This window comes from Cupressus sempervirens, chromosome 11 (genome assembly GCF_028749045.1).
Source record: "Cupressus sempervirens isolate cs-2001-9-10 chromosome 11, ASM2874904v1, whole genome shotgun sequence".
NCBI lineage: Eukaryota > Viridiplantae > Streptophyta > Pinopsida > Cupressales > Cupressaceae > Cupressus > Cupressus sempervirens.
In genome coordinates, this window is record NC_143128.1 from 569,803,225 (window position 1) to 569,815,287 (window position 12,063).

A 12,063-nucleotide genomic window follows, 5' to 3' on the forward strand; every position below is an offset into this window, starting at 1 on the left:
GCACAAGCCTTAAAAATAAGGTAACAAGTTCATCTTAAAGTGTTTCTTTTTATCAAGTTGGTCCTTCATTAATCTTTCTAAATTGGGTAAACATTATTTTAGAAACATCCACATGAAATCTCGTTTGTAACTCACAGTCCAAGGACTAAAAGAGTTGTTGTGTCTCACAATGTATCTCTAAATTTGACAAGTTCATAGAGAGACTGTAAGCATTTGCAAAACAACCAAAAACTGTCACTCTAGAAAATTACCACTATAATTCAAAGTTTATACATGTAGTTTTTTTCAATGCAATGTATTGATATGCCCTTATTATCCTAGCTACCCTTAGCCATCACACACTAAGGAAGAAATTAAGCTTAGAAAAATAAGTCAACTTTTATTATTTAACACTCTTTGCTTAGAAGTCAAGATTTAGTGTGTGATTTTTAAGCCGTTTGTATTAGCCTTTATGTCAACAAGTTGCCCAATTGTTGATCTTCTGTAGCCATTAAGTTGTTTAGTTGACAAGTTTCTATATTGTGGGATTACATCCATGTGTATTGTGATTCGCTAAAATGTTACAAAATACCCTACTATTGTATTTATTCCAACATATCAATGACTTGCTTACATATTATTGTTTGTTAATGTGGCCAAAGATACACATGTCTAACCAATTTACTTTTTTTTTTCCTTTATTTCTTTGTCCCCTTGAAATATGTAAAATCCATAACTATTCTTAACATGCCTACAAATATTCAACTACTATATATATATGTACATGCCCCTTCAACCTACATCTATTAAATGATATTGCAAAATTTTGGGATCACCCTTAGTCATCACACACGGAAACAAATTAAACTCGTAAAAATAAGTCAACTTGAACTATTTAACACTTTTAAGATAAAAATCAAACCTTAATATATAATATTTAAGCCGTCCAAAATTTTGCTAACAATGATACTTATCCAAAATTTTGCTAACAATGATTCTTACTTAACCATGATACCTGCTTTGGCTTTTACGTTCTGATATTCAAGCGAATCCAAGGCGATAATATTCGCCCAGCTGTACCATTCATGTATTCTTATCGCGTGGGTTTATCAATTTAAACTCTCCCTCGATATTCTCGATATTCCAAAATATCGTACAACGTTTCTGCTTGGCTTTTATCTATTTAATCTCTCGCCGAGCTGGATATTCCAAACTTCCACTTTGGCTTTAAGATAAACCGGCCACTCCACGTGGCCGTTCATTAAAGTAATACTCGAAAATAGACAAAACTCTCTAGACGTTTCAAAACCCCACCAGCTTTGGCTTTTAGCTTCTCATTTGCAAGCGAATCTTCGGAAATAATATTCCCATCCATACATTCTGTTTAAGTGCTGATTCAAAATGCATACTCATTCATAGTACATACTTTTTGCATTTCATTGTTAACTCGTCATTAAATGTTTTCTCTTTCAAGTGGTTTAAATTTATCATTTTAAAATTTAATTATAAAATCAAAAAATATACTTCTATGCATTTTAAGATTTTTAATATTGTATTTTTAAAATTATATTTTACAAATTAATTTTTTTCATTCAATTAAAAATATTATATATACTTATATTATACAATCTTTTAATAAATACTATTATATATGTTATTATTATTAAAAATATTATATAATTTTTTTATTAATTTAAATATTCTATATACTATAATAAATTTATTAAATGAAAACTAAATTTATATTAATATTAACACTTGTCATTATATGTCACTTGTTTAAATTTTGGTCAACCATGTGTTTGTCTCTCGAGTTGAGTTTCTTTTTAAAACACATTTTAGATATTTGGAAGAGCACCTCTACCTAACTCCACAAATTAAGTTTATTAGAATTTTTAATTGGTTATAGCAATTGTAAATGTGGTCACACATTTTTTTTCTATTATTATTCATTTGGTATGAGATTTTAAAAATTTGCACAATTGATCTTATATTCAGTTCACATGTCTTAGTATTCAAGTACTATTTGTGTCAATAAAGTCCAACAATAGAGCTAATTACTAATCTTTTTTTCCCAAAGCATAAATGGCCATTGGCATGTTAAATAATTTTTAGTGGGTTTTTAATTTGTAAAATCTTTGGAGTAATTTCATAGTTATTAAGATCATGAAGAATCATGAAATGAAGAATTAGAGTTTCTTTATTTTATATTTGCCCATATAGAAATTCTATGTGGTTTGTGTGTAGAATGGTACATATTTACGAAATGGACCAGGGATGTTTGACATAGGTGATGAAGATTCTCAAAGCTTTTTTGATGGGTATGTTATAATTCATCTTTAAATTTGTTTATAGTATATTTTCTAATAATTTAATTTTACAAAATATATGTGGTTAGTGTCGTCTAATTTAAGGTTTTAAAAATAATCTTTTTTTTTTTATAAAAAAAATATTAAATGTTTGATATCTAATAATGTCATTTGTTGTTTTTCCTATGATAAGATATGCAACTTTAGTTCGCTTGCAATTTAAGGATGGAGGCTTGACTATGGGACATGCACAATTACAATCAGAAGCCTACAAAGCTTCTATAAAGAATAACAAAGTTTATCATCGTGAATTTTCAAAACCTGCAAAACCTTCCAACATAGTGTCAACTATTAGGAACATGGTTGGAGTGTTAACCGGTGATTTGATTACAGATAATGCCATCATATCAGTTTATAGGTTGTTATTCCTCTTCTTCAACAATATTGTAGATGCACACATAAATAAATATGATAGTTTTTCCACTTTTGTTTCAAATTATGTGTGATATTTTTCATCATCAATGTTTCAAATCATACTACATGATATGTCATCAAGATGAAATAGATAGTTAGAGAGATTAAATCATGTGATATAATAAAAAATATTGATCATGAAAGTATACACAGTTTAAACTAGAAGTGAAAAACTAACATTATAGATTGTAGAAATTACATGACTCTAATAAATATGATTGTAAGTACTTACAATAAATTATTTGTGTCATACAAGTTAGGTGATGGGAGAGTCATTTGCTTGACTGAAACTACAAAAGGAACTATCGAAATCAACCCCAATACACTGGAAACAATTGGGCCCTTTAAGTACACAGACAAACTAGGGGTAGTTAATTTCCATTTTCAAATATGCTTATTTTGTAGATTGCTAGGTTTGAGTAGATTTTAAACATTTTTATTATCCATTGTCAGAAGATGTATACATTCTTATATTTGTCATATAATAAGTTGTAATGTCCCTTTACTGATTTTGCATGGTATTTCTAGCCTCAAGTCAGATCTTCAAAATCAAACAACCAATATTACAAAGATCTGCCAATTTCCCAATAAAACCCAAATCGGGTATGTCCAAATTAGTGCCAAAAAACTTCACAAATTCACAAATTATTAATAAATCTGAGAATGGACATTTTTACAAAAATTTCAGCAGCATAATAGCCTACAAAATGACATTTCCAGATTTGTATAGCCTTTACACAACAGCTCACAAATGTAGGACAAAACTATGCTCAATCGGGCTCCCGAAATTAACACACAATGCCCGGAAACACCACAAAAACACTCATAAACTATCTCACAAGTTTAATCACGACCCAATACATATATTCAAATCTATTTTAACATCTTAAAGTTTGAAATACAACAGCAACCCAAACTGATATGAAACACTCAACTGAAAACACCAAACTCAAACCAAAAACAACCCCGAAAACCCACAAATCGGCACTATTCAGCACAAAGGCAAACTCTGTATGAGCATGCACATGGAATGGCTTCAAACTCCCATCCTTAGCCTTCCTAGAAACCTGCAAACTCCCATTCTTGGGTCTCCTTCTCCACAGGTTTGGCAGCCTCTGAAGAACAACAAGAAAATTAGCAAAAATCAAGTTCTCGAATGAGCCCAAAATGCCTCCAAACCCCTTAAAAGAGGGCATAACCCTAACTCACGTCCAAGAGGGGTTAATAAAATATAATTTAATAATAATTTTTATTTATTAGTCCATTGGTTTCCAAAGATTAGCCCCTTTTTCCGAAACTTCACCTTTTTGGAGCCTGCCTGCCTTAGCAAAGTTTATTTTTTTTTAATTATTTGAAAAGGGGACATGACAAGTCCTCCCCTCCCAAATATTGCTTGTCCTCAAGAAATGAAGGTTGGAATTCTCAAGAATATGTGCTCCTTCCCAAGTTGCATCCTCTAGTGGTAATCCTTTCCATTTGACCAAATGCTCTATGACGCTCCTATTTCTCAACCTTTTCTCTCTTGTATCCAAAATCTCTTCTGGTATCAAAACTAATTTCCCTTCATCATCAAGAGGTGGTAATTCTGTAGATACTATGGTTTGCTGGCCTAGAACCTTCTTTAAGCAAGATACATGAAAAATATTATGTATTTTGCTGTTTGGTGGGAGCTCCAATTCATAAGCTACCTCTCCTACCTTCTTGATGATTTTATAAGGCCCATAGAACCTTGGATTGAGTTTCTTTGCCCCACTCCTCTTCAAGGTGCTTTGCTTATATGGTTGCAACCTAACAAATACCAAATCTCCCACCTCAAAAGATCTTTCAATCCTTTTCCTGTCAGCATATATCTTTTGTTGGTTCTGTGCATGTTGTAGATTATCCTTGAGGGACCTTATTATATCTTGGCTTTGCTTGATGAAATCACTTGCTGCGGGTACTCTGCTATCGAAAACTATTAGATCAACAAAGGAAAGGGCATCATAACCATAAAGAGCACGAAAAGGAGGCATACCAATAGACATGTGATGAGATGTATTGTAACAATACTCCCCTAGGTGTAACCATTTCGCCCAAGCATGTTGTTGATTTGAAACATAGTTCCTCAAATATCCCTCTATCCATTTATTAACTATCTTTGTTTGTCCATCTGTTTGAGGGTGATAGCTAGTACTGGGAGTGATTTCAGTTCCTGCCAAATGAAAGAGCTCCTTCCAAAAAGAGTTGAGGAATCTACTGTCCCGGTCACTAACAATGTTTCTAGGCAAACCATGTAATCTAAAAATTTCCTTGAAGAACAATTCGGCCACTTGTGATGCCTTGAAATCAGATGTGATAGGAAAGAAATGTGCATACTTAGTTAGTCTATCTACCACCACATATATGCAATCCTTACCTTGAACCTTGGGCAACCCAGTGATGAAATCCATGGAAATACTTTCCCATTTTTGTTCGGGAATAGGAAGTGGCTGCAACAACCCTGCAGGAAAATTTTGCTCACTCTTTCTTTGTTGGCATACCATACATTCTTTAATGTGTTTAAGGACATCCTCCTTCATACCCTTCCATGAAAACTGCTCTCGAATTTGCCTGTATGTCTTGAAGTATCCCTGATGACCAACCAAAGGTGTGTCATGAAAGGCCCTCAATACCCTCTCCTTAGTTTTTGACCCTGGTACTAAGAAGATCATGTTCTTGTAATAAATCAATTCATCAACAACCTTGTACCTGTTATCATCCACTAACTTATCCAAAATCTTGGTGGCAAATGAATCTTTAGCATACTCTAAAATTATGGAGACTTTCCAATCAGCAGAGATAGATGATAAGGAACACAAAGTGGGCTTTCTTGAGAGAGCATCAACAACCACATTATTCTTCCCTTTCATGTACTCAATATCAAAATCATAAGCTTGCAATTTGCTTAGCCATTTTTGTTGGCGATCATTCAAATCGCTTTGGTTCAAGAAGAACCTAAAGCTATTATGGTCTATCTTTACAATGAATCTCCCACATACCAAATATTGTCTAAACTTATGAAGTGCATGCATGATTGCCAACATTTCCTTATCATAGATGGAGTAACCTTTCTCTGATTGATTTAATTTTCTACTCTCAAATGCTATTGGATGTCCCCTTTGAGTTAGGACAGCCCCTATACCTTCTCCAGAAGCATCACATTCAACAACAAAAGGTAAAGAGAAATCTAGAATTGCAAGCACAGGGCATGAACTCATTACCTCCTTAAGCTTATCAAATATTTTTTGTGCCTCTTCTGTCCAAAAAAAAGCTCCTTTCTTTGTCAAATCAGTCAAGGGGGCAACAAGCTGAGAAAATCCCTTGGCAAATCTCCTATAGTAGCTACACAACCCGAAGAAACCTCTCAACTGTGTAAGATTAGTGGGTGGAGGCCAATCCAAAATTGCCTAGATTTTTTGTTGATCAACCTGTACTCCTTTAGAACTTATAATATGTCCCAAATATAGGATCTCTGTCAAACCAAACTCACATTTAGATAGCTTAGCATAGAAGGATTGCTGCTCCAAGATTCCCAAAACAGTGTCTATGTGCTTTAGATGTTCTTCCCATGTTTTACTGTATATCAAGATATCATCGAAAAATACCAAAACAAATTTTTGAAGATGCTGACTGAATACCTTATTCATACAAGATTGGAATGTTGTAGGTGCATTAGTGAGTCTGAATGGCATAACAAGAAATTCAAAGTGCCCATAGTGACATCTGAAAGCAGTCTTTTCCACATCTTCACTCCTCATTCTGATTTGATGGTAGCCTGATCTTAAGTCAATTTTTGAGAAGTATACAACACCATGTAACTCATCAATGAGTTCATCTATGCGTGGTATGGGATACCTATTTTTTATGGTCTTCTTGTTTAGAGCCCTATAGTCTATACACATTCTCATTGTACCATCCTTTTTCTTGACAAGTACCACAGATGATGCAAATGGACTAGAGCTACGCCTTATGAATCCCATGTCCAGGAGTTCTTTAATAGTTTTTTCAATTTCTTCCTTATAACCTCTTGGATGGCAGTATGGGGTTGTTATAACTAGTTTGGCACCCTGTTCTAACTCTATAACATGCTCAAAACCTCTATCTGGTGGTAATCCTGGAGGCAAATCATTGAAAACTATACTATGCTTATCAAGAATATTTTGAATTTCAAAATGGAAATTACCTTGATTCTTTGGAGAGCTTGTTGGTTGGATTATGACTCCTGCTGCCCATGTTACTTGTCCTCTTCGAAAAGTCCTCTCCATCCTCTTTGCAGAGACCGCCTTAGGTGCTCCATTCGATAACCCTCTCAATATGACTTCTTTCCCATTGGAATGAAATTTAAACTCCATAGTTTGATGGTTCATGTAATAGCCTCCAATAGAGTGCAACCATTGAACACCCAATACAAGATCTGTCTCCCCAATACCAACCACATAGAAGTCATCACATAACTCATAATCTCCTAAGGTCATCTTGAGTTGTTTCACCACCCGTGTGCAAGGCATAGTGAATCCATCAGCTACAGTAACATTGAATCCCTCAAAATCTTCTGCTTTAAGCCCTCTTTTCATGACAAATCCCTCATCAATAAAATTGTGAGTTGCCCCACTATCAAGAAGAACGGTCAACCTTTGCCCTGCTAGTACCCCTCGAATTCAGAAGGGATGGTATCTTGGGACTCCTGATAATGCTGCTAAAGTGCCATCCTTGCTGATTTCTTTTACTTTCTCTTCTTCTACCTCCTCCTTAGTATCATGAAATTCCTCATGCTCATCTGAATCAGATTCTGAAGCAACTTCAATATAGTGCACTTGACCTTTCCCCAAACATCTGTGTCCTGGAACCCATGGTTCTCTACAAGTAAAACAAAGCTTTTTCCTTCGTAATTCACTCCTAGTCTCTTCATCTACCTTCTTTTTTGCCACATTTGTCACATCTTTTGGTGGTAGTGTTGGGAAAGTCTTTTTCTGAAAATTTCCCTTATGTTGTCAAAGATTTGGGGGTTTTTGATTAGTGATTGATTTCATAGGCACGCAAGTTTCAAGTTGCAAGCTTCTTTTGATAGCTTCCTATAAGGTTGAGGGTGAGAAAGCCTTAACCAAACCCTTAACAAAATCTTCTAAACCATCAAGAAAAAGATAAACAATCCTCTTTTCACTCATATCAGGTACCATAACAACCACTTTTTGAAATTCTTCTATATACTCATTAACTGATTTGGTTTGCTTCAACTTTGACAATTCTTTAAAGTACTCTTCATGATCCTTGAGGTAAAATCTATCTATCACTCTTTGACTGAAATCTTCAAATGTAGTTACCTGATCGTGACCTTGAGTAGTCATTCCATGATACCACCAATCATAGGCTGCATCTTCCAAGTGTAGACTTGCAAATTGAACATCATCACTCTCTTTCATGGGGTTAAGTGTGAAGAAAGTTTGTAATTTTTGTAGCCATGCTCTAGCTGAAATTTTATTTGTTCCATCAAAAGTAGGCGTTGTAAACTTGCTTATTTTATTTTTGAGCTCTCTTCCACTTGTGTCATGCTCCCTCCTGTTCTCTTTCTTGGGCATCAAAGCATTCATCATATCCACATATTCTCTAAAAGGAACTGAACTACGAAAGTCATCATCTAAGCCATTGTAAGTAGCTCTTAATGTAATCAAGTTACCTATAACCTCTTCCACTGGATTAATGGCTGGATTTGGTACTGGTGGCTCATCTGTAGGCAAGAAAATAGTTTTGGTTGATTTAGATGGTGTGGATCTCCCATTTCTTGGCTCCTCTGAAGTGCTCCCTTTCTCATTAATAGATGCAATTCTTTGTAATTTTTCTTTCAATATTTGCAAAGCCTCTCTAGTTTTCGCCAAACCATCCACTGTTTGCTTCTGAGTATTTTGGATGTCTTGGAAGAATTTCTTTGCCATCTCATCTGGATCAGGCATACTTTTTTCTTCCTTGGATTTTGTACTTTTGCTTTCAACTGGGGGTTTGATCAAATTTTTTTTATTCTTTTCTCGCTGCAAATATCTTTTTTCTCTTTCACTTAGTTGCATGCAATCATAAATTTTGACATGCAACTAATTAGAAGCAACATGCAACCATAAAATATGACATGCAAGATCTGGGTAGTTGTCAAAACTGACATATAAGATTTGGGTAGTTGTTAAAACTGACATGCAACTTCTACAAACCCTCAAGCTGGCAAGATCATGGCTATGATACCACTGTAATGTCCCTTTACTGATTTTGCATGGTATTTCCAGCCTCAAATCAGATCTTTAAAATCAAACAACCAATATTACAAAGATCTGCCAATTTCCCAATAAAACCCAAATCGGGTATGTCCAAATTAGTGCCAAAAAATTTCACAACTTCACAAATTATTAATAAATCTGAGAATGGACATTTTTACAGAAATTTTAGCAGCATAATAGCCTACAAAATGACATTTCCAGATTTGTATAGCCTTTACACAATAGCTCACAAATGTAGGACAACACTATGCTCAATCGGGCTCCCGAAATTAACACACAATGCCCGAAAACACCACAAAAACACTCATAAACTATCTCAGAAGTTTAATCATGACCCAATACATATATTAAGCTCTATTTTAACATCTTAAAGTCTGAAATACAGCAGCAACCCAAACTGATATGAAACACTCAACTGAAAACACCAAACTCAAACCAAAAACAACCCCAAAAACCCACAAATCGGCACTATTCAGCACAAAGGCAAATTTTGTATGAGCATGCACATGGAATGGCTTCAAACTCCCATCCTTAGCCTTCTTGGAAACCTACAAAATCTCGTTCTTGGGTCTCCTTCTCCACAGGTTTGACAGCCTCTGAAGAACAACAAGAAAATTAGCAAAAATCAAGTTCTGGAATGAGCCCAAAATGCCTCCAAACCCCTTAAAAGAGGGCATAACCCTAACTCACGTCCAAGAGGGGTTAATAAAATATAATTTAATAATAATTTTTATTTATTAGTCCATTGGTTTCCAAAGATTAGCCCCTTTTTCCAAAACTTCACCTTTTTGGAGCCTGCCTGCCTTAGCAAAGTTTATTTATTTTTAATTATTTGAAAAGGGGACATGACATAAGTACACTAACACATTATTAAAATGTGTTTCTAAATAATAAAAAAATTAGAATTATTATTTATTTTGCTATTAATTTTTTCTAATTAAATCTTTGGTTTAATCTTTTCAGGGTTTCAACCAATCAGGTCACCCTATTGTGTCTGATAGCGAATTCATTTCATTGCTCCTAGATTTCATTAACCCTGGTTACCTTGTTATTCGAATGCTCCCTGGAACTAATCAAAGAAATTTGATTGGAAAAGTAAGACCATTTATCTAAACATAAACAAGTAAAGATGTTATGGATAAATGCAAAAAAAAATTATATGATCATCTACTCTCTACTTAAGAAATTGATGTATATTATATTTATTTATTAGTTTACAGTCACCATGTTATTAATTTATTATTTTAAATAATCCATTATATTCATATGGTGTACCCAATCTCTCAAATCCAATTTGAATATGATTAGGTTTTGTAATGACTATATTGATTGCAACATAAAAAACAACCTAAATTAAAGAAAACACTTGTTATAATATTCTAGTGCAAATAATTCAGGTGAAATGTAGAAGTGATGCTTCTGTAGGATGGGTGCATTCATTTGCAGTAACTGATAATTACATTATTGTACCTAAAATGCCAATGAAATATTCTCCAAAGAATATTTTAAGTGGGGAACTCTTACAATGGCATCATGATTCAAAGGCATTTATGCATGTTGTTTCTAAAGAAACGGGAGATGTGGTATGTGCATTTATGATTCTACCATGTAAATAATCATATTGGTAGAAGTTTAATTGTATATATCATCCACCTTTGATTAGTCTAACTAAATATATCTATCGTAGGTTGCTTCTGTTGAGGTTCCACAATTTATGGCTTTTCACTTCATCAATGCTTATGAAGAAAAAGACAATGCTAGTGATAAGGTGATATCAATTATAGTTGACTGTTGTGAACATTATGGCAATGATGAGATATGGGAAAGAATGCGCCTACAAGAATTGAGATCATTTGATGTAAACGACATTCTTCCAAAGTCAAGGTGATTTCCTTTTTTTATTATGATTATTTAAGTTGTAGGAAGTATCCTTATTTTTATGTTTTCCAATCATAATATCAATGATTATATTCAATTTTTTATCATTTTTTTCTATAATCCGTTGGACAATTTGTTAGTAATACACAACTAAAAATTGTACAAAATTATTTTAGTTTTATTTCTTTATTTAATGAGGTGATATGGAGACTAATAAAGTAAATCCATTTTCTTAAATAGAGTAGGACGATTTACTATACCCTTCAATGGTCGTTCAAGAGGATCATTGGAGACTGCAATTCCTCCTAAAAAGCATGGTAGAGGGATAGACATGTGCACTATTAATCCAAAATATATAGGAAAAATGTATCGTTATGCATATGGATGTGCATCGAAGCGGCCTTGCCATTATGCCAATTCTCTCACAAAGGTTACATCATCTTTCCATCACTTCTTAAAAAAATTAAAATGCATACATATATATGGATGATAATTGTTTAATAAATTATTATGTAGATTGACTTGAAGGAGAAAACAACGAAAAATTGGTACAAGGAAGGAAGCATTCCCTCTGAACCCTTCTTTATAGCTCATCCTAAAGAATATGCAGAAGATGATGGTGAGAATATTTGAACTAAAGCCAAGAATAAATTATGTTCATAACTATTAATTATTAATTATCTTTAATATATATTAAGTTATGTTATTTGTGTTGTAGGAGTGGTGATCTCTATAGTGAGTAGTGAAAATGGTGATGGGTTTGTTGTAGTTTTAGATGGATCTACCTTTATTGAAATTTCTCGTGCAAAGCTTCCATATGGACTCCCACATGGCCTACATGGTTGTTGGATTCCTTCTCTCTAGATTGGATACCTATATTTTATTTTAAGGGATTTAAGGACAAAACTAAAATTATAATGTACAACACATAATTTTAATATATTTGGTGTGAAGCCCATCTAATATTCTCAATGTCATATAATTCTTATGGATTTCTAAGTATCTTACATGGTTGTTACATTCATCTTTTCTCTAGAATTAATTATTATGATCTTTTGGTTATTTGTTTAGTGGATAGTATTTAAGAGAAGATTATTACTTATAACTTGCATTTATGTTTTTGAAGTATTAGATAGCATCCAAAA

The 12,063-nt window shown here is 33.5% G+C and overlaps 1 protein-coding gene across 1 annotated transcript; it reads left to right on the forward strand.

The window, feature by feature from the left end:
• The first annotated feature begins 789 nt into the window (after positions 1–789).
• Positions 790–11,782, forward strand: LOC149530909 (carotenoid cleavage dioxygenase 8 homolog B, chloroplastic-like). Its single transcript, XM_089808264.1, has 11 exons — positions 790–849; positions 1,026–1,079; positions 2,227–2,300; positions 2,482–2,698; positions 3,019–3,129; positions 10,004–10,135; positions 10,438–10,623; positions 10,728–10,924; positions 11,159–11,348; positions 11,435–11,537; positions 11,637–11,782. The coding sequence occupies exons 1-11, from the start codon at positions 790–792 to the stop codon at positions 11,780–11,782; spliced, it is 1,470 nt and encodes a 489-aa protein (XP_089664390.1).
• Positions 11,783–12,063: the final 281 nt, after the last annotated feature.